Source organism: Nanorana parkeri, unplaced genomic scaffold (assembly GCF_000935625.1).
Source record: "Nanorana parkeri isolate BGI_ZX_2015 unplaced genomic scaffold, ASM93562v1 scaffold601, whole genome shotgun sequence".
Lineage (NCBI taxonomy): Eukaryota > Metazoa > Chordata > Amphibia > Anura > Dicroglossidae > Nanorana > Nanorana parkeri.
The window spans coordinates 418,107-442,061 of record NW_017306869.1 but is presented as its reverse complement, the minus strand read 5'-3'; the positions used below and the strand labels follow the sequence as shown (position 1 = coordinate 442,061).

At 39.5% G+C, this 23,955-nt stretch overlaps 1 protein-coding gene across 1 annotated transcript in view; it reads right to left on the bottom strand.

The window, feature by feature from the left end:
* The window catches only part of LOC108792118 (E3 ubiquitin-protein ligase HERC2), a 134,041-nt gene that overhangs the window by 71,152 nt on the left and 38,934 nt on the right, over window positions 1–23,955 (bottom strand). Inside the window, 22 exon segments of the mRNA XM_018562815.1 lie at window positions 2,359–2,555; window positions 2,633–2,780; window positions 4,662–4,846; window positions 5,082–5,264; window positions 5,359–5,551; window positions 6,528–6,715; window positions 6,980–7,171; window positions 7,257–7,408; window positions 7,491–7,627; window positions 8,939–9,112; window positions 11,128–11,264; window positions 11,387–11,582; window positions 11,669–11,796; window positions 11,904–12,036; window positions 12,304–12,518; window positions 15,175–15,325; window positions 16,229–16,332; window positions 17,379–17,549; window positions 17,676–17,861; window positions 19,840–19,995; window positions 20,093–20,277; window positions 23,105–23,283. Coding sequence (XP_018418317.1) covers window positions 2,359–2,555; window positions 2,633–2,780; window positions 4,662–4,846; window positions 5,082–5,264; window positions 5,359–5,551; window positions 6,528–6,715; window positions 6,980–7,171; window positions 7,257–7,408; window positions 7,491–7,627; window positions 8,939–9,112; window positions 11,128–11,264; window positions 11,387–11,582; window positions 11,669–11,796; window positions 11,904–12,036; window positions 12,304–12,518; window positions 15,175–15,325; window positions 16,229–16,332; window positions 17,379–17,549; window positions 17,676–17,861; window positions 19,840–19,995; window positions 20,093–20,277; window positions 23,105–23,283 — 3,690 coding nt within the window.

Below are 23,955 nucleotides of genomic sequence, written 5' to 3'. Positions count from 1 at the left end.
AATGGGTGTGATTACTGGGGGTGTGCCAACTGAGGGGTGTGGTCACTGAGGTGCGCTGTAAAGCTTTCTCGCACAGGGCGCCTAAAAGGACTAAGGCCGGCCCTGGCCCTACCCATGAGATCTTACAATTTAAAAGGGAGGGGCATGTGATACATGAGGATGTAGCTGTGTGGGGATGAACTCTTTGAGAATGTGATGGTTGATTGGTTAGGTTGAGGTGGGATAGGCTTCCCTGAAGAGATGAGTCTTAAGGGAATGCCTAAAGGCAGTCAGAGTGGGAGACAGACAGGTTTGGGTAAAGAGTTCCATAGCATGGGAGAGACTCTAGAAAAATCCTGGAGGCGAGCATGGGAGGAGTTTACAAGGGAACTGGAAAGCAGGACGTCTTTGGAAGAGCCGAGGGGACAGTTAGGGTGATACTTTGATGCAAGGTTTGAGATATAGCCGGGGGCGGAGTTGTGGATGGCTTTGTAAGTGGTTGTTAATATTTTGAATTTTATCCGTTGGGCTATTGGAAGCCAGTGGAGGGATTGGGAGAGGGGGGTTGCAGAAACTGAGTGGTTAGTTAGGTGGATGAGTCTAGCAGCAGCATTCATGATAGACTGAAGGGGGGATAGCCTGTGCAGTGGTAGGCCAATGAGGAGGGAGTTACAATAGTCAAGACGCAAGATAACAAGTGAATTAGTAATTTAGCGGCTTCACTGGTGAGGAAGGGGCGTATTTTGGAGATGTTGCGAAGGTGAAGGCGGCAGGATTTGGATAGTGATTAGATGTGGGGAAGAAAGGTGAGGTCCGAGTCAAGGATGACACCTAGGACCTTGGCATGAGGGGAGGGTTGGATAGTTGTGTTATCACTCTCAAGGGAAAAGTTCGGGGAAGTTGCACGGACGGGAGGAATTATCAAGAACTCAGTTTTTGAAAGGTTGAGTTAGTTACAATAATAATGCCTGTTTATTGTGCCAGAAATCTTGTGAGCCAATAACTTCCTGTGATCTCTGCCTATGCTAACTTTTATCAGCTATGTTGCTCTCAGCTTTTTCTGAGGACTACAGAACCATGCTCCATCTATGTTCTGGACAATAGCAGAGTCCTGTAGCCCTACCAGTTTTTTTGTTGACCTCATACAACAGGGCGAGTGAGCGATGTTATTCTGACACTGGAAATGTGTTACTGGCAGAATTACTAGGTGTATAAAAAAAATTAATAAAACCAGACACACAAAAACAGGGCTTTTGTACTTACCATGAAGCCCATTCCTTGGACTTCATTGAGGGACACAGTAATGCAGAGACTGCGGGGTTATACTGTCACCTACAGGAAGATTTGGCTAACTCAGTATAACCTCTCCTACTGTCAGCATGCCTCAGCTTGCGTCTATGGTCAAGCTCTTGGTACTGCTTTTCCACAAAAGGTGTAAAACCAGTGCCTCTCAATGAAATGTAAGCACAAACATTTTTTTTATATCTTTCATTCATTAACCACTACAGGAATTTAAAGACTGTTGGCATGTCCAAAAGCAGTCCAGCTGAGGCGTGGGCAACAGCAACAAAACATTAAATGTCCCACAAAACCAACTTATTGGGGCCTGACTGAGGGACTTTGTTCCCAAAGCTGGCATCAGGCAGACGAGGCCTGAACATTTACCTGGTAGAACTTAGAGAACGTGTTAACAGATGGCCAAGTGGCTGAACATTTCGCAGCAAAGCAGAGAACAGGCCTCTATCGTCCTAGGACACTAGCAAAAAATTAGGCATGCTGGGAGTAGGAGCGGTTATATTAGGCTGGCAACTTTTTTTGAAATATAACCCAACAGTCTCTATATTCTTGTGTCCCATAAATGAAAAAGAAGAGAAAACGAATGCAGCCACCAAACGTAAGGACTGGTAAGCTACAATATTTAACATTTCTATCTTTGGGTTTTGATGCACTTTCAAGAACTGTTTTTGCCACGTGGAGTTCTCTAACTACAACTAAAGATTAGTTCATATTGTTTGTCCACTATGCCTAATCCAACATAGATAAAGCAGAGAATAGAAGAAAATGATCCATATGGTGGACCTCATTCCAGTTATTAAGGTCATGCTTGTATATGCATAGCTTTCACCTCTGCAACATATGCTGTGTAGTATGAAGTATTAAAAAACAAGCATGACTTGGATAGTGAAATAAAACATTGCCAGAACTGGCATGTGTGTATACTTTTTATCTATGCGATGCCATGCTTTTTAGCGCATATTTAATTCATGTACCTAGTGCTGACATATTCAAAGCATAGTAATGTACCGAATATTTGCATGTGCCCTGCATCTTAGAAATGTATAAATAATCATTTATTTGTAATCAATGAACATATCTTACCAGGTCACTCCGTTTGCCTTCAAACACACTAGTAACAGAGTTTAGCTGTGCATTAATGTACTTGTTGATGAGGCCATTCCACTGACTCAATGAATGAAGAGTGCGGAGTAGAGCTACGATCTCCTCTGCTAGGGTACTGCTATGAGTTGCAGTAAGGGAGGCTTGTGGCCTTGCTTTCCTCCTCCTCAGCGTGGATTCTATAAAAATCAGTGTTATTGGCACTATGAAAGACCCATACAGTACAATTAAGTTGGTAAAGGAATTTACTACTTACCTCTCAGAAGAGGGATGTCAGAAGAACATGTGCTCAGCAGGCTACCCAAAAACCGAAAGAGTTTTTCCACTAGAAGTTTCATATCCCCAGACCTCTCATTTTTGTCCCAAGAAGGAAGGACAGCTTGCAGCAGTCGAACTGCCAGTATCTAGACAAGCAGAAAAAAAGTTAAATAGTGGCATGGTTAAACCAAGTTCATTTATAAAGCAAAACAAACAAAAAAGTAACTTTAGGGCCAAGTTTACACCAATCTTAAAGCAGCACTTTGTAGTAACCCCAAACTCTGATTATTTTCTCTGGCAATTTCTAGATGGCTACATTGTGGACTATAGTTAATGTTTAAGCAGCTGAAAACTGCTGGTGTCTCTTACCACTAGCAGCTGCAATGAATATTAGAAGTAGAGTAGCTACTGAAGTTGTCTATAACATGGCTAAATCCAAAGAGAATGGGCTCATAATCCATGGAAATTATGTGATGTGGGGCTTTTAAAGACTGCAGTCTATTTTTTCCTATGCCATGTCTGCAACGCGACATTACATAACATGATGCCCTGTACAACCAAGGTCTCATGTTGAAGGCTGTAGTTTTTGCATGTGTGATATGTATTTGGAATCCCTCTGACTTTAATTGAGCACATGACAATTTAGAGGCTCTGTTTGACATGCTTTGTGTTGGGCTATGTTTTTTTGGACACAGCATATCCTATTAAGGTGTGTTTGAACTGCACATAAAGCAGGTCAATGCAGCGTTTTACAACAAGACACAGCTGCATATTTTCGAATGGAAAATACCTAGAACGCCCCTTGATGCGAACCCTGAGATATCTTAAAGTGTTGGCATGTTGTATGGTGTTATGTGTATAACCAATAATACCGTGCTTCAAAGTACCTATTCAACAAATGCCAGTAGCTTCAGGAAAAAAGAAAAATAGTTCACACCAAAACAACACTTCGCAGTATTCTTTTTTTGGGGGGGGAGGGAATGTGGTTTTCATTAGGAAATGGCATTCATTCCAAAGTTAAATATCAAGTTAAAACAACAATCAAAGATTCGTCAAGGTTCTGGTGGCATTATAGCATGTTCCAACAAGAGTTTTCGTATGAATGTTCGTTCAAAAATCTACCAGTGTATACCCTGTTAGAATAAATGCCACTTTAAGTGCCCAACAAACTGAAACACAATCCAGTGCTGGGGCAAAGTAATTTCAAAACTGCTAAAAGGAATGTGGTGGACATATACAGGTGAAACTCGAATAATTAGAATATCGTGCAAAGAGCAAATTTATTGCACCTTTTCACAATATTCTAATTTTCTGAGATTGTGGATTTGGGGTTTTCATGAGCTGTAAGCCATAATCATCACAATTATGACAAATCACGGCTTGAATTATCTTGCTTTGCATGTAATGAGTCTATCTCATATATTAGTTTCACCTTTTAAGTTGCATTAGTGAAATAAATGAACTTTTGCACGATATTCTAATTATTAGTTTCACCCGTACAATATAGTGTTACTGCATTAGCCAATACAAGATTAGACATAAACTTAGTAGGGATTTCATTTCTGCCTTTAGCATTTGAAGGTGACAGGTTCTCTTTTTGAAGACTGCCCTCCAATGCAGAAGATTGAGCACAGCATTGTGCTGAATCTCCTGTGCAGCCCAGCTTGTGACAGCTGGGACAGGAATTGCTGTGACTACAGCACTCCTGTTTTACTGATCACACAGAGCAGAGCACAGTGCGGATTGGAGCAGACGTTCTCTAGTGGGGTGCCCGCTCTCCATCCTGAAACCACTGCAGGGGTCCCGGGTCCCCCAGAAGAGTGGGGGACCCCGAAAACTATGGTTGGGAGGGGGCGGCAGCAAGGATAAATGAAGAAAAAAAAACACCTGCCCAGTGCCCGGAACGGCAAGTCCTGGGCGATAGGATTCCCGCAACCCTGATAAATGTATAACACTCCCAAACAAATTTAAAAAAAAATTAAATGAGGAGCCAATGAAAGCCAATAAATCCCCAAAATAAAAAATACCTGTCTTTGTAACGTGGCAGCAGTGAAGGATTCTGGTCCCTCTACAATCTTCATCAGCAGGGATATCCACTGAGACATACTTAATGTACTACACATCTGTGGCATCAGAGCGATGCTGCGAATGAATCCCAATGTGCACCAGCTTCTATGTTGCTCTTTATAGACCAATTTGTTTGAACAGACCACTGGAAGAATTAAAAACAAAGTCATTAAAAAGAAAACAGTTAATGTACTGTCAGGAAAAAAAATCTAAGGATTCTGATAAAGGATAATGTTTTATTTGTTATTTGCTTTATTGCGTTGGCTGTTCTAAACTGATAGAAGATTAATTCCAATTGCTCACTGCACACCAGAGAAATATTGTAAAGAAAAAAACTTGAATACCGTTTCAGTTATGCCCCTGCAAAAATCTTCACTCACTTGTTTTATCAACGGTGCCACTTTCCACCAACATGCGCAATAATCCACATAAAGTTTTGGTTGCTTCACTTTGCATAACCTCAGCATTGACCCCAGCTGAGAGACACAGGTTCTGGAGAAGGTTTACAGTGCTCATCAACATCATAGAGGTAGGGTGGAGATTCTTGTCTGCTTGCTCGCCTTCTAAAAGCCATAAGAAAAACCAAGAGTCAGATGACAAAAACCATTTACACTGGATCAAGCAAGCAAAGATCACACAAATGAACAGATGGCTAACCTGAATCATCTTCGGTATCAGAGTCATCTGCCATGGGCTGAGTAGCAGGTGGAGGTTCTGTCAACTTCAGGTCATACTTCCCTTCTTTGCCCATTCTGTAAGAATTGGTGCTTCCTGTATCCCACTGAACTCTAATCCAGCCATCTTCTCCAAGTTCTCCAATTACACGACCTAGTCCAGGGGGTGGGCCATCCTTAGCAAGGATAAATTAAGAGGTTGGGTAAGCAAACACAGAAATCAAATATATTAGAACCGCAACACAATCTATAAATCTATACCAAAATGTAAGATCCATTTTCAGAAAGACAGGGATATAAATGACCATGACTCTATTTAAACATCAACTTTCCCAGAGTAACATAGCCTGCAACATAGCCTGCGTACTAGATTTTTTATTTTATTTATTCTTTTGGCCAGATATACACTTTAACTGTGCTTAAGGGATGTTCAATGTTTGCGATTACTTTATTGCTTTTTTAAACCTCAACCTCGATTGGCGTTTTCCTCAGAACTGCATACTGGACTTTTTTTAATAGACCCTTGGTCTTAAAGAATCACTTTTACCTTGCATGTCTCCTACAGCCTTCCACCAACACACCCCCTTCCTTTCCAGACCTCCCTATACTCCCCTTACAGCTCCTCTCTCCTTCGCAACTGTCCACATAACCGACAGTCATCAGGTCCAGGAGCAAATTGTTAGCATGATCTCCTATCCTGGAGAACAATATCACCACACCACCTGGATCACCATCACCAGTCATTACAGTGCTAGCTATGGAGGAGGAATGAGTGTAAGAGATTGATGGTGGGGTGAGTATAGGGAAGTTGGGAAGGCCCTTTCCAGAAACACTGTCATGTTGTCCTGCATGAGTAAAGTGACAGTGCCTCTTTAATAATGCGGTTTGATTAGTGAGTAAACAGAAAAAGGATACAATATTTAAGCCATCAAGACTTATCTTATTTTTTTGTAAATAGTGTATAGATTATTTTGTAAAGATCAGTATCATCATCGCAAAACAAATCTATTTTTATTCCAAGTTCTAACACTACAAAATGTGAGAGGAATATTTTTCCAGAGAACTGCTGATAAAATAAAATTACCTTAAATGTTTATGCTAAATTTAAATGATCTTAAATAACAGAACTCGTAGCTTGAGCTACAAACATACTTGGTCTCCCCACTTCCAGTCTACTCCTCTCATCACCCTGGTTCCAATTTTCATCATAGCAGCTAGCTCAGGCCCAGAAGCAGGCAGCTGCACTGGTGTAGTTTCCTTTCTAGACTCCTCCAACACAGTGGCAGATGCTCCCAATATGCATGTACTTGATTCTTCTTCAACATTGTCAGAACTCGGACCTAGGAAATTAGACCACAGAAAGCAGAAGAGACAATTTTTAGCAAAGAATATTTTAATTTACATTAAAAAATTGTTATAAATGTAATACAAAAGACACGAACATGTGTTATGCTTCCACAACATTCCTCGGGCCCAAATAAACCTCCAGGAAAACAGCTGAAATAATTCTAAACTCACACATGGCAGACTAAACTGCGAAATAACTTTCCAGATGGAGAATGCATGGGGTTTTATTCATTAATATCTCATACACTATTGCTTACCAATGAGTCGCAAGATGGTCTGAGTCAAGGCCAGCATGCCAGAGTTGAGAAGTAGATTAAGGCTGTTGGCTCCATGTTGACGGGTCAGCATGTTTAACATGACCAGCATAAACCTGGCTTGTGGGATGGTCCCTAGACTTGGTCCTGAAGGATTTTCATTGGTGATTGTCTGCAGGGGGACAGGCTGAATTCCTAAGATGACAAAGCATGAATTAAAATTTTTGTCCAAAATCATTTCCACTTACAACAAAAGTTACACTCCTCCCAGGGTACTTACCCATTTCTTTAAATCTGCTGGTAGCATCAAGCAATATATTTCTAATATTCTGAATAGACCAAGCATGTAGTTTGCCATACGTCACCTCCAGTAACATTCGGTTAAAAGGTGGAATAAGGTCAACATCCTTCAGGCAGTCTGTCAGAGGTTCACTGCAATGTACTAAAAAGTTAAAAATCTAGAAAACATACAATATCTCCAGTACAACATAGTCAGCTGAAACGGACAATGTACCTCAGATTGGTTCCCTCTGGGACTAGTCTCTGCCAGCCACAAAACATTACATACTGCACAGATGGGAGGAGAAAAGTTTTTGCAGCCAGTTTTAACATGGTGTCTATTCCTTCTAGACGAACCTCTGCTCTCTCCAGCTGCAAGGAAACAAATACTAGAATTCACTCAAAATGACAGTATGTTAATAAAATGTCAGAAAGAAGTTGGTAAGTACTGTACATTTAAAAGGTAAAGAGCACCTAAAAAAAATAGTAAAATGTACAAATCTTAAAAGGAGAACTATGAGGTGATTGCTTTTCAATCACCTCATAGTTCTAGCCGACCTGTGACAATGAGACACTCTCAGGTCGGCTCAGTAGATCGGGAGGTGAGCGAACAGATACCGGCGTTCGCTCAGCTCTCGATCCTGTCACGGCTCTCTGCCGTGACAGGGGAGGGGCTGGATTCCCCCCTCCCCGCTCCGCCAGAGCTGACTGGCGGATCGGATGGGGGGGCGGGTACAGCTGGCTCTGCCTCTAGATAGGCAGAGCCAACTGTCATTTACGCAGCTGGGCGGATCCAGATATAATTGTCGGGATCCGCTTCAGCAACAGCGTCTCAGTATACCGCGAGCTCTAGCTCGCGGTATACTGAGCTTAGGGTGATGGGAGGATGCTAGTTTGTGTCCTCCCGTTACCCTAAGGAGAACTATGGGGAAAAGCCTTAACCCCATAGTTCTCCTTTAATAAAATTGAATAAAATAAAACATTTGCATTGCATTAAAGCCAGTAAAGCATTGCAACCACATATCGGTGGATCGAGGGTGCAATCCTATGGCTCCTGCAGATTATCTCTGCTGTCTCTGTCCACACCGAGTATCTCTATGGTTTCTATCGCATTTGTTTTATTTAGGTGTGCTTTCTGCACCTCTCCTGCTGCTTCTTGAATATAATCCCACTACTCATCAGTATATCGGCCATTGAGGGAAGCTCTAAAATAATGAAGCACAGTCTTCTTTACGAAGATGGTGGTCTCCACAAACACAGTGTGGAACAAAGCATGATAAGTCAGAGTAAAGATTAGTCCTTTGTCCTCTGTTTGCCATTACTTTAGTTAAAAGCTTCCCAGCACATTATATGCAAGATCTGGCAGCAACAGCAAGAAGATTTTTACAGTTTTAAGTTTCACATATATCTATAAGCGTTCCACTGAAATCTTAAAAGGTGCATTCCACTCGTCACTTTTACCACTGGTTAGACTTGCCATAAACAGATCGTATTAAATGCTTCTTCATATCTGTACAATGAAGTAGCCTATAAGCACTATTACAGTAACAAATACAGGGTTACCAATCTAAAATCAAGATACATAGTACTACGAGTAAAATGTACAAAAACCACTACACGTAGAAATCTAGCCACCCAGAACTAGAAAACCAATGAACTAAGGAGGGCAGCAAGGAGTCATACCTGCTTCAGCAAACACTTCCTCATTTTCTCTACATCCACTGGCTCCTCCTTCAGCGCAAATTCCACAATGGTGTTTAGCAGTGCAGACTGGGGATAGGAACCCTGCACGTTATGTTTCAGCCATTTGTATTTATGGACTCCTGTTACAGAGCTCAGGATGGGCTGCCATTTATCCTGTAAAAAAAAGTCATAATATTTTACCACAACAAGAACACAGTAAACACAACCCCCTTGTGCCACCAATTTTAGTTCTTCACTTTATAATGTATAATTAACGAGAGGAAACTTTTAAAGACAGAAATATGGGAACTGCCACTTCTGACATGCTTTTAATGAAAGCCTGTAGTGAAGCAATACAGGAGGATGCCATTGTTGATCTCTCTTTCTGGAAATGCAAACTGACTTGGTGTGACACTTCAAATGGCTTCCACAGTTAGTAAGGCACCAATCTAAAACATGAATGCTCAGGAATTCTGACTTTTCCATCTATATGCTTGTTCCAGAAGAGTGACACGGGGGGTCATTTATCAAAACTGGAGCAGACAAAATCTGGAGCAGCTGTGCATGGCAACCAATCAGCTTCTCTCTTCATTTTCTTCAATTAAGGTTTAAAAATGAAAGAGATGCTGATTGGTTGCCATGCACATCTGCACCAGATTTTGTCTTCTCCAGTTTCGATCAAATTCCCCTCATAGTATTTTAACCAGATGACTAGTATTCTTAACAGGTGGTCAGCAATAGTAGTCCTAGCAGATTTCTTACTAGAGTAATTTAGGGGTTCAGACTTCACTAACCTGTGTGCCATTGGCTTGAAGCCTCTACATTTAGTAAGTCCCATATTTCGGTCTAAAATTGTTTAACTATGAATTTCCAGAATTTCCTGTTACCAGACATCAATGTTGAGCACTGGGTGCACAGTGTCTACCTCCTGCACGCACTTATCGTAAACTGGGGATATAAATCGCCTATAGGAGGATTGCATTTCACCCCTTTTTTTTTTCAATGCCCAGACTTGAAATTTGTAGGACATACAAGCCATAGATTTCCTGTCAGTTCAATAAAAAAATTTGAAATTGTAGCAGAATATAGACCAAACAAATGCTCCAACTGCATGGAGTGGTTCCCATACATTTCTTTCCTAGGTAGGTAGAGATGGCATGACTGGTTGTACTCAAGTTTCATAGAGGGGCAGCTAGCCAATCATACTAGGGGCTGATGACTTACTGAAAACAAATGATGACCTTGTCATCCCCCAACTACATAACAAAAGAAAGTTGAACCATAAGACAATATTGCTTGCTAAAGACCAAAACTACAGTAGGCAGAATCCTATTTTTAAATACGTTTACAGCCTAAAAGAGGCAGGTTATGTATTTAGATGAAGAGACTGATGAGCAACATGGTCCTCATTTAACTAACCCTTACTTGCCGGCCTTTTTTTTTTTAAAGTGGTAGCAACATGAAACAAGAATTGTTTTTCTAAGGGACATAAAAAAAGTAGCACCGATAGTGACAGGCTTACACAAAACATGAAATATTTCCTATGTACTGTATCTGTAAAACAATTATGTTCAGCAAGTCTATTACACAACCCTAAGGAGGAATACACCATACTACATTACTTTACCTAGAGTACCACATACGTTTATGTGCTTACTGAAGTTCTTACATGGTTTGCCACATATGGGAAAACCATGAGGCTTAAAAATATGATCATACAGAGTATTAAAACTGTATATGTAACTTTACACATAACACAATGCAAGATGTAATAGTTTCAAGATCCTTCAATGCCTCCAACATGTTAAACCTACAGATGGTGACATGAATAGAATACCATTTCAGAAGGAAGTGAAAGAAATTAGGATTTCTATTTCAATTACAGTCTAGCACTAAACTGAAGTCGTGTGCAAGTGAATCTTTACCATGGTGAGGCACCAAACAAAAAAGGTGTCTGACAACATGCATCCACCTCCTGTGTGGAAGGCCCCTAAAACAGAATCGGTGCTGGTAGACATGTAATGCACACTAGCATTAAGTCCACTGACAACATCCTCAAAAGACAGCTAGGAGCTATTGGCCAGTAACCATTTGTCTAAAACATGTAACTTTGTTGAACATGCCTGAACACACAAAATGAAAATACAAATAAATTAAGAAATATAAAAAAGCATATTCTATTTACTTACTTTAGGTGACTTAACTGCTATGGGTTTTTTATCCACAGACACAGGACTAGAAGGTACCACAAAAGCGTCTTCTTGTTCACCTTCGTCAATACCAATTTTGGTGTCATCCACATCAGCAGATTCAGATTTTTTGGGCACTAGGAATCAAAATAACATGCACATTTATGTAGAAGTTGTAATCGAAAAGGTAATCAGAGCCCCAGCCAAAACAAAAGTCAAAAGGCAGTACAGCACTAACGTTTTTCGGTTATAGATTTACCTTTCTTTTTTCGCTTTTCCCTAATGATTCTTTGCACTATTCTCCTCCAACGAGGTACAGAGCTGATAAGCTTTAGTTTGGATACAATTGACAAGTCATTGCAGACCGCAGGACGCAGTTCATTGAAGAGAAATCTGAGGCGTTCTATTACAGGGGCGCACACTTCCTTATAGGAACGTCCTTGTTCCTGATGTGTCTGACAGCAAAACATTAATATGCACCATGTTACATAAATGTTTAATGCTATTATTTTACCTTAGAAGTTGGACATGTAGCACTAACCTTTATGAGCGAGCACTTGGCTTGGTAAACCACACGACAGACGTCGACCACAGACTTTGGCAATGTCTTGTGTTTGACCTGATCCACATTCAAAGCACCATGATGAACCATAGACAGAGCAATATTACCTACAACATGAAATCAAATAATATTATTTCCAGAACATCTCTTGTAAAGAAGACTTTGAAATATCATATAAAACAATAGTTTTCTGCCAGAACATACTCACACACACCTAAATCTTCATGTTTCAGTAGACAACAGAGTAGCAAACGGCCTACTTCTTCCACTGGATGCTCAGGGGGAAAGGTAATTGGAGTGGTCAGATGGCACTGCTTACAATACCGCTCAATTTGACACAGAAAGTCCTGAAGGCACAAAGCAGAGCACATCTATTTTGAGATTAGATGTACATATGAGAGAGAGAGAGAGAGAGAGAGATGTAATATCTCTCTATTTATCTATTTATTTTTATTATATGATCAGCATTACCAACTACACATCATTTAAAATGTAAATGTTTCAAGTCAACTTAAACAAAAATTACAGCTTGGACCAATAAAAGAACTATTGGTACCACTGTTATATTGGTACCAGTATAACATATACCATAGTTATACCTCCAAAGAGCTCACCTTGACATTGTGGTCCTGGGTATTGTTGTCAGCTATGGCCTGCAAGAAAAGCTGGGAATGATCACTCACGGAGAGGCGATGGGCATACAGCCGTGATTTGTTGGGTGTAGTGTTTCCTGGGGAACTGCAATGGTCCTCATCTTTCTCTTCATTGTAGCTGTAATGAATCTGACTGGTTTGAAGGCCCCCAGAGAATATAGAAGATTTGAGCCACCCTAAAAAAAAAAATTTGCATTTTCTGCATATTTTATAATGAAAAATATCCCCTGAAGCCATCGGAATTACAACGAGAGCAATTGTACCAAAGACGGAGGAAAAGGTGTTTTAAAGAAAACAGATATTAGCAATTCAGCAAAACAGTCTCAGATATGGAAGATTTTTGTCTCCAATCTATTAAAAGATAATGGCACTAACATCAAATGAGCATGCATACTTCTGCCAAAGGAATGCTCAACAGACATACTAAGCACCAGCCTCTGTTGGAATGAAACAATAGCAATTTAAACAGACCGATCGAATCTTCCCTTGTGAAAGCTCGGCCAGAAGATGTTTTTCATGGCTGGTTATTGTCTAGGGACAGAAGATCTTTCTGTTCTTTCTGTGATCTGACTGTATACACAATGTACTGTACAATATTTCTATTTCTATAGAGATGTGGAAGCATTACTTACATATTTATAAAATATATGTGGAAAACTCTAAAACTGTATTTTAGGTTGTAGGCTGTATTTTAGGTTGGGTACATAAATGTACCTGTTTATTAAGAAATAGTAAATAACGTGGCACCAATTCATGATATAACGACGGACTAACTATTCAATAAAGGACCTAGGATGTATCTAGTATGACCAGAAGTCTTTTCCTGCTGAGTCCATGCCCTCTCTTGTAGCTGCTAGGGCCAACTATCAGTTTTACAGCCAAGGTTCTAGTCTATTTCAGCTCTGAGTGTTTAAATTTGAACACTGCGTAAACAAACACCGACACATTGCCATGAGCTGCAGTTGTCTGAACAAATAATTATAGTGTATGCCGATACATTGTAATTCGTGTTTTTTGGTTTGTTTTGTCTCGGAACAAAATGCACTTATTCTTTTAGCCTATCTATCCCTAACCTAAAGGATCCCACCCTCCCCCTCCACAGATCCATATTTACCAAGATCCCACAGGCACTGTTCTGCTATTGTTTACATCCAGTGCCACACGGCTTCCTCTGCTGGCCTCACCTGAACATTATTAGCCCCACAAACTCCTATGAGGCAGTCTTCCAATCGGGAGAAAGGCACAGCAAGAAAAGGAAGCCTTTTAGCACTGAATGTCAACAGTCGGATCTTGGTAAATATAGATCTGTGGAGGGCGAGTGTGGGATTGTTTAAAAAAGTGATGAGGGCAAAAGGAATAAGTGCATTTTGTTGTGAAGTGCAAGTATCCTTTTAACTGGGGCTCAATGTATAAAAAGGGCATCGGTAGCTGGGCACTGCCATGGGGGACATGTACCAATGGAAAAAAAATAAAAATACAAGGGTATATAAAGCTGGTCTTTTAATAAGGCTTAAAGAGCTATATTTAGGGCAAAAAGAATAAGTGCACCTATTCTTTAACTCCTTCTCGCTGCTAACTTTAGTACATATTTTTGCCAACATTTTTAAAACTTTTTTGTTATTTTCACCGTTCATCCTAAAGTTTTGGTAAAATGTGTAACTGTTAGAAGAAAATTATGGCATGAGTGAAATACATCCCAATAGTTAGAGCCAACATGCGACTTTGAAGCTTCGATCACAAACTGCTGATTGCTCAATTTACGATCTCCACCTTGCAGAGAGCAGTGACTGTCAGTCACCGCTCCCCGCAGGGATCCCCCCCGCATCCCTCTAGGGAGGCAGAGTCAGCTGTCAATCAGGTAGCGGGGTGGATCCCGACATGTAAGCATACATCAGCCAATAGCCCACTATATGCTGAGTTTGGGGTCACAGGAGGACATTAGAACCCTAAAGAGAACTACAGCCAAAACAGGTTTGGGCATTTTTTAGTGATTACATTTTATGGTAAGATTGATGTACATGCTTTCGGTATTGGACTATTTTTTTTCGTTACATGTTTTCTTTTACGATTTGTATGCTTTTTAATAATAATCGTAATTTTAAAAAAATTACATTAAAATAAATCTTTGTAGTTTTAAAATGATCACTGGTCAAACTATGAATAAAAAACTGGATTCCATTCTTTTTTTTTTTTACTTTGTTTTGCCTTTAAAATAGAAAAAAAATTAAATACAGTAAACTCCCAGTTATCCGGTACCCATGGGGATTGATAGAAACTGCAGTTATTCGGCATCTATTTCAAATTGCCATAGCCAATAGCAGGCTGGCTATTGCACACACCCACTGCCCAGTGTTTACATTCACCTGCCAGCTGAGGAATCTAGCAGTCGGTCGAAGCAAGATGTAAACAGAGAATTTCGTTAGCACCTATATAAATTTAGTTGCCAACAAAAATTTTTAGTGTTTACACCTATCAAGCAACTGTGAAAAAAAAAAAAGAAGAATTTGAGGAAATTATTTTTTTTCTCAACCAGAGACTTCTGGTTGCTTGCATGCCGGATAATGGGGAGTTTACTGTAAATCTTTGAAAACAATGACAACAAAAAGCAAACCATGGGGACAGCAGCCAAGACGTTTGTTACATGAGCTGTATTATATCTCACATGTGCAGCATACTGCAATGCACATCAGTGTGTTGTCCAGCAATGCACACCTGTTAAGGTGCGTGTTACCGCAACATGATAGTGTGAATATGCCCTAAAGGAATAGACTGCGAGTCTTATGTTTTATACACAATAAGTATATATTGTATAACACAGTAATTTTTACTTACTGGCACACTCAATCTCCACAGGAGATAATGGTGTACTTAATGAGAGGTAAGATGCATGAAGTCCAAGGAGCAAACCCAAGTTTCTTTCAGTGTCAATGAGAGGCGAAGACAGACTGCTGATATCTGGTGCTGTAATTACTTCCTGGTCAGGCTGTGAGAACACGTATACAAAAAAAACAGATTAAATATTGAAAAGGAACTTTATTCACAAACAACTAGACCTAGCATATCTAAAAGCAAGAAAAGTAAATCAATAGGTAAACATCGCCATCTGCTTCTACTTCATGTAATAACACTAGAAACAGATTCCCATTTTATGAGCAGCAAAAATGTAGAATTATACTAAAAAAAAAAAAAACAATGTGCCTGAATCATACCATATATACGCCAGGGAAATAGCATGTTGGCATGTCAGTAAACTTCTATTTGTTGAAATACACAAGACACCACTTATGACAAAGTAAGCAGGCTTGATTGTCAAAATACATAACCTGTCACTTCTTTGCACAAACAGGGTGTACAATTTGCTCACTTGTCCCTGACAGGGAACTGCATGCATTTGATATGCCCCTGTGGGAGTGCTGACTTTTGCCAGCAAGTCATTGACAAAATGCTGCTTGTGCTCAGCATGTCCGATTTAAAGTGCTGCATGTACTTTGCATTTCCCTGGTAACAATATGACTGCTGGTGGGACATTCTGGTGGCTATAGTTTAATCTGAAACTATAATAGTTTTTGATCTATTATATAAAAATGTATTTTGAAAGGTTACAAAAAGTTATAAACGGACATGTTATACAAATTCTTTCTTTTCAAACTGTATTAGAGGGCACATAAATGGCACTGTACGCACCACAAGCTGAGCTCTCTAATAAGAAAGCCTACCACTACCAGTATATGTTTTCTCAAATACTAAGTTCATTTGCAAAGTAAAAATAGTCACATATGAAATAATTACTGTGTAATGATTCCAATGTATCTAATTGAAAAGAAATAAAAAAGTGTAAACATTATTTTTTAGGACCAAACCAAAATATATAGTTTGGCATGCTTACCTCCATATAGTGGCCCACACAGAAGGCGTTCATAGACTCTCTGGTGTCATCAAACTGCAAGGCAGCCTCAAGAGCAACCAAAGGATCCTCACCAGCAAAGTGAGCTGACAACATACAAAACATACATAAAAAAAATTAGCTGGATTAATTAGTGTGCATTTTATATAAAAGAAATATCACCGTTTTTCACACATGTTCATGTGTTGTCATTTACACATTTGCATTATAAAGCAACAGTAGATTAATCTTTCAACGGTATGTATATAAAAAGGTATTTATGTTTCATATATTTATGGATGCAAACATCCAAGTCCATCTAGGAGGTAGAAGAATTACCTCATGGCTGCTTACTGTAGGGTTTAATGCTAGCCAAAAACATAAGGCAGTAGCTTTTGGAGGCATTACCTGACCACTAACAATATTTTTTATGAAAATGTACACTTGGATCACTCCAAGCATGCAAGCTCATGACTATGGAGGAAGGAAAGCAGGAAAAACATACATGGAACCAGCTCAGGAAAAGCAATAGCAACCTTCCTCAAAAGTAAAACAATTGCTAGTTCCACAGAGATCGACTCAGATAATAATAATAATAATACTATTATAATTATACAGGATTTATATAGTGGCGCACAGTTTGCTTTACGGTAATATTGGGTAGCTATCCTCATGGTGGTGTGAATTAGCAAATTTGACTGGGTTGAAGACAATTATGTCATATTTACTTGTCCCTTCTAGTATACCCCTTATTGCAACTTGTGCCATGTATAGGAAAGCTGTAAATTCATTTATTGGCAAACTATTTGTTTCCTTCATTTAGCTAATGCTTCAAGTCACTACCTGAAGTAGACAAAGTGTTATGCTTGCTGTAATACTGGAAGTCTAAAGTCATATCCTGGTCTAGGGAAAAGCAAGGTGAAAAGGAGGAGGTTGGAAAAATAAAAAACGTCATTACTGACACAAACTGATATGATGAACATACTACCAAGTGCAGATGGTTAAAAAGGATGTCAACATACAGTAAGAGAACTTTTGTGCTATTGAAACATGAAATTGTATACATCCATGTTTGGATGCTGGAGATCCTTTAAATTTGGCAACTTGTCTAAGTAATTAATAAAACCAGGGTAGCAATGATGGCAATTCATACCAAGTATAGTATTAGCGTGTAATGACTGCGCCTGAAAGTCCTTGATGTCATAGACTTTCCCATCTATTACAGTCCAGAAACCTCCATCCTTATTGTGATTTTCCAAATCCGCTTTACGTATCAAGGTGACTTCTTCATTATTCCGTGAGCTCTGACCGCTAAAAAATGAGCCTTTTGTGCAGAGGAAAAGAAAAAAAAAAGGATATGAAAATACAGCATGCATACAATGTAAGTAGAGTGACAGTGTTCAGTATACATTAACGTATTAGATAAAAAAAGAAACTATGTGTTACCCACCCATGATGCCAGGCCAGGCCAAATCCTCATTGTCATCTCTTTCTCTGCCTGGGGCAAGATGGTTGAATCGATCTAGAGGTTCCAGAAGACTGGCCAGAAGAGGAATAGCACCAGCTTCCTGCATGAGCCATGCATTTTTACACAGCAGTAATATTGTGGATACAACAAGCTCAGGAAGTAGGACACCTAGACAAGTGTTAATTAAGAAGTTACAACGGTTTCACAGGGTGAAATTAAATTAGCATTTAATTTCTAAGCATGCAACGTCTCACATAAACAAACCTGAAGGCACTTATTCAGATACCATTTACATTTGTTCTGGGTTAAAGTACATGGACATTTTTTTTACTATAAGAACTGATTTTCTCCACATAAAAGTCAATGGAAATGCAAAAAGGTACTTTAAATAGCTTGAGATAATACAGAAAGAGCACAAGCGACTCAAATGTATCTAACGTATGACAAATGTACTTACCTGCTTAAGATCTAATGCAGTTTACAGGAGCAGAGAAAAAAAAAATACTCTTAATATCACTGTTCTTGCAGTAAACACTAGCAAGAGACACTACCTAACATTTCACATCTCAGTTAAAGAGGAAAGCTGGTGGGCAGTGGTCTTTTAAGAACAATTATCCCTTTTATTTTTTTTCAATAATTTTATTAGATTGCCATATTAAAAAACAAATTTAACATCTTTTGTACCACCCTTGTTAAAAGGGACGTACAGGGATTTTTTTTACATATTTCCTTATTTTATTATGGTAAAGAACTAAAAAAATAACATTATAATAAACGTTTTATTTTTTTTAAGTTGGGTGAACAGCACATATGATGTATAAATATTTGGTATTTTCTTTTTGAGCCAGCGGATTAAGCTTTAGGCACTATTATAAATCGGAAATCTCTATTTACTCCTCTGGTAAAAAAAAAAAAAAAAGCCTTTTGTTTACAGAGATCAGTAGCTCAAAAAAAGTAACACAGAACTGAAAGGCTCATCACAGTGACTCTTCCCTCTTCTTCAGACCATTAAATCCAAAGTCTCAGTTAAAGTAAGCCTGCCACAAGGCTGGTTGCTACAGTTCTGCGCTCCTTAGGTAACTCATGGTGCTTGGAAATCCTTTGCCGTATATTATTTATTATTAAACACATAGATTGTATGCATATAGTAAGACCTGTTTAACACCTTAGTGACGGGAGACATACACTGTATTTCCCTGCCACTAAGTGCCCAAATGACTGATCACATGCACCGTAAGTGATCAGCTATTTGGGGTTCTGTAATGCTGGTAACTGATGAGAATCAGCGGGTACCATTCATTGATGGATGCCTCAGAATTGAGGCATCCATTAAAGAGTTAGGCTTTTTCACAGTTAGAGCAGAGTGGTAGTTACTTCTTGACAGCTGGTACAGACTGGGATTAGGAAATTCCCACGTATACCAGCTTTTTTCTAAATGTTTCAGCAATATACATTTAGCTACACGTTTCTTTTGCTGAAACAATGTTGCAGGCTTCTGATCGTTCTGGGAACGAACAGAAGCCTTTTATGACATCTCATTCTGAAATGATGCAGGATCAGCATGTAAGGATCAGTGTCACTAAGGTTATTATTGGCTGTTCCTAAGTTTGGAGCAGCCTAATTATAACCAAAAATTTAATTAAGCAGTCGTCAGAGGGAGATTCCTTCACAATGACTGCTTGATATAATTAAAAGTGTAAACAAATATATTTTTAAAAAAGTGGAAAGTGTAAAAAAAAATAAAAATAAATGTAACAAATAAAAATTTACATATTTACACATATGTTATACTATGCTAGTGATGTAAGGGTTTTCCAAATAAAGAACAAATACATTAATTTAATGCATTTTTTTTCTAAAAAGTACTAACAAAACTGGGGAAAAAGTGTTTTCTTTACGTTTTTTTTCCTAATGTTAGGCACATACATGTGATATAAATATATAGCCCGATCTGTCCTCTAAAAAGCAATATACAGTATAATGTGTGGGTGCACTTGGTAAGAAAGTATATTATTGACGTGGAAGACACACAGCAAAAATGTAAAAAGTATGTCAGTTATTAACAAACAAACCAAAAAAAAAAACCCCAAAAAACTGACCCACGGCCATTTTAGTTGCCCTTCAACGTACAGAAGCTGCTCTTTACCTGTAAGATCTCCGGTCACAATACGGGACACTTCTGCAAAATGTCTGTGAGACATGGAAGCAATATTTGTTGCGACAGGAAGGATGTCTCCAATGTGTGTGCACAACAGTGCAATGTATTTCTTCAATAATGAGCCAACACCTAGAAGTTCAGGAGCTATTTAATAGGAATACAAGAGAGAATGAATAGCCACATAAAAGGTTTTTAGTTTTTTGTTTTTTTTTATGCGTCAGAGGAGGACGGGTAAATGTACCATGAGTATGTGTAGTTTGGTCCACAGAGCTGCCTGGGTAAAGTTTGCTAACAAGCAGTCGCTGGAAGCGCAGCAGAAGATCCATAGATGCCGATCTCTCCTTACTGAAATGTTCTTGTTCTAAGCTGGATGAGATGCGTCGTGCCATGTCTTTGAGTTTAGCAATAGTTTGAGAAGCAATGTTCCTAAAAGACATTAAACCAGTGACAACCATCAGAAAAAGGACAAGATACTGGAAGAATTACAGAAAACAACACTTGCCTTTGTCCGGGATTTCACATTTGTAATTTAAAGTGCATCTTCTTGGAAAACAGAACCCCACCAAACAGGTGAAATACACATTATAGATCTTTATTTACCTACTCAAATATCTATAATTTTGTTTAGCCAATCTTTTAAATTCAAACTCCCCTGCCAAACTGTATATCCAGGCAGTTGATACCAATATCCACTGTGTAACTTTCTGTGGAAGCTGTTTACTCATTCATGAAGCATTTGATCTGGGCATGACATCACACAGGTAACTCGGCACCAATACTAACAGCAGCTATGTGACTGGGTTACCCAGATAAATGGCACACAAACTCAAACACATATTAACAGCACTAAACTTGTAGTTCCAGGATAGGGGAAAATATGCCCTGGACGAAAACGGATACCATGCCACAACAGGGCAAATGCACTAAAATGTTTTAATTACCCACGCAAAAATTATATGCTCAATGGACTATGATAAAAAAAATTCCTTGTACAATTAAACCTGGAGCTCTTTAACAAAAAAAACAAGCAAACAATTTTACTACTCACTTACAGCTCTGCTCTGAGCAAACTACTTTACGATTTGTCCTTGATTCTATATTAAAGGGTAGAAATTGTATACAGACTCCCGGCGGCAAAAGTTGCCGGGAGTCTGTTTAAACAGCCCCGATGCTGGCTACGTACACTGTACGTCGTCAGTCACGAAGGGGTTAAAGAACTCCGGGCAAAACTTGTATTAACCCTTGCAGTGGGGCTACCCCCGCACTGTAAGGGTTAACCTCTCGTTTTTCAATTGAATGGAAAGTTTGCCCAGAGTTCTTCTTTAACGTTAAAAGCTGAACAGTACTGTTATCGGCATTAAAATGTGGAATATAACATGGGTGCAAAAATTGAAAAAAGGGCCTCAGTCATGAAGGGGTTAAAGTACAGGCAACCCCCGGGTTACATACAAGATAGGGAGTTTAGGTTTGTTCTTAAGTTGAATTTGTATGAAAGTTGGAACAGGTATATTTTTTAAGTGTAACTCCAGCCAAAAAAAATGTTTTTTAGTTTTGGATAGCATAGGGAAGGGTCACATTTGTTTTGCTGTCTGTTCCCATTGTTCAGAAGATTATAATATAAGTAAAAAAAAACTTTTATTTGAAATGACACACCAAAAAAAAAGTTTTCTATTTTTCATTTTATAAACTTTATTTTTTAAACTTTATTTTTATTTTATTGCTGGGAGCAATAGCCAGTCTGCTATTGGATATTTCAAATTGCAATAGCCAATAACAGGCTGGCCATTGCATCTGCCCACTGCCTGTCAATCGGCATAGGAGGACCTGATGGAGAACTCTCCAGTGGTCAGGCGCAATAGCCAGCCTGCTATTGGCTACTGCATTTTAAAATATCCAGTAGTAGGCTGGGTATGGCTCCCAGCCTGCAGATTTAGAGGAGGCAGGGTGGCAGGGCAGAGAAGTTACAGCCACCGGGGATACAGCTGTCTCTCAGTGTCACCGACTTTACTGCAGTTCATTGTACAAAGTTTTTTTTACAGCGATTGTGATTGGACCTCGGTTCGTAAGAACGGGTTGTCTGTAAGTCGGGCGTCTGTAAGTCGGGGACTGCCTGTAGTATTAAAGGCTGGTCATTTTCTAACATAATGCATTCTCTGCAGTAAGATAAAAAATGACATATACCTTTTCGCTGCCGCCGGTCCCCAAAGCGATCCTCCATTCCCTAAACTTCCTGGTTGCGGTTGGGTATACCAAAAGGCAGAGGTGCCATAGACTTCTTCTGCCATCAATCACCCTTTAGGGAGGAGGGGCATGGCCTGCCACAGGGCTGTGTGCGTCTATGGACGCATACAGCTACTGTGGGCACAGCCGGGAACGCGCACGTACGAGTGCCTCCACAGCAGCCATTTAGTTGAGGAAGGCACCCGTGCAGGGGGTGGGGTGGTGAGCACTGTGGGGAGCCACTAGAAAAAGAGGAACAGAACATTCTGTGGGGAGCCACTAGAAAAAGGACAGAATATTTACAAAAAGGTGGGCCTCCTAGATGTAAAAATTTTAAAAAACATAGCTTTAATATCACTTTAAGGTTGTTATTAGGAACCACAATGCCAAAAGGAGTGAACCAAAGATTAAAAGGAGTTTGATAGAATTATTGATGAGGTTTAACTGGAAACATCTAGACATGAAACATGGACTTATTAGAACTAACTGAAGAGCATAGAGTTATAGAGGGTCATAGAGTGAACAGGAACATGCATTTGAAAGTGAAGGAAACTGTAGCAATGGTTAAATGATTTCCTAGGATGGTGGAAAATTCTCTTTTCATCTAGCCACCAAACACCACTACAGAGGAAATGGTCTAAACTCTTTGTTAAGGAGGACAGTATTTTCAATGCTCCCTCTCTCCAACAATGACCACTGTCGTTATTACATGTGTTCCCATTGGGAAATTTCCCCTGTACACCTATTGTGGTGACTACTGCAAAACTTCTGTTCACAAACAGCAATACAAATCGGAGCTCCCACAATTCCAAACGTCCCAAGAATAGTCACATATACACTTCGTCCAACACCTCCCCTCTGAGCTTGCAATGTCTTTTAATCTGCTTTTAAAAGTCGGTCTTTTGTTTCCAAGTAACGCAATAACATCCTATCTATCTACACATCAACTTGTTAAAGCTAGCCTCTTACAAAATAATGCAAATCAAGTCTCGTTTATTATTTTGGCTTAGCATGACTTAGTGATAGCCATTACCTCAATAGCTGTTGTATGAGCTGCACTAAGGGCAAGGTCTGCTTTCCAGCAGATTCATAGATGCCTGTATTTATTAAATCTTTATCCAGTGGTGTGCTGCTCCTGTGCAGTGAAGACACATTAGCTTCTTGTTCATCGATTTCCTTTTCTTTCTGGGCTTCTTTCTTTGCTTCAATATCCTATAAGAGATCAGAACAGTCGATTTTGGAAGTGGCACATGGAAGCAGTGATGCCTGCATTCTGGTCCTGATAAACTGAGGCTGGGTTAAGGAGTAACATTACGGTCGGCCACTAGAGGAAAAGTGACAGTGTCAGTGAAAAGGCAACTCCCCAACTCACCCTGTAACTATAAGGAAATGCGGCACTCCTGTATCTATTGAAGATCGGCATGCAACCTTGAAATCATTAATCAGCATATGTCTCAGCCACAATCTCTAACGCATTTGTGCATGTAATCATAGAGCTGTTCTATGATTAAGCACAAGTGTGCGTGAAACATGTTAGAAATTGTCAGACATATGATGTGTGCCGACTGATGAATTAAAGATTACAGGCCTATCTTCAATAGATAGAGTAGTGCCACATTTCCTTATAGTTAAAGAGTATTTTGTGGCTGGTTGTGATCTGGTGTGTGCTCCCTGTCAGCATATCCAAGTGGACCAACCTGGAGCAGTACGACGTAATACATGTCCCCAACCCACCCCCTGATGTTCACCTCTCCATTGCCTCCAACACCCTTTCTGTAATAGATATTCCCATAATAGCCAGTGTTGGCCGACGTTAAAGCCTGGTGCCGTCGCCCCCTCTATCATGTGACAATGCTCCGGCCTAGTGATTGGCCACTAGATCCA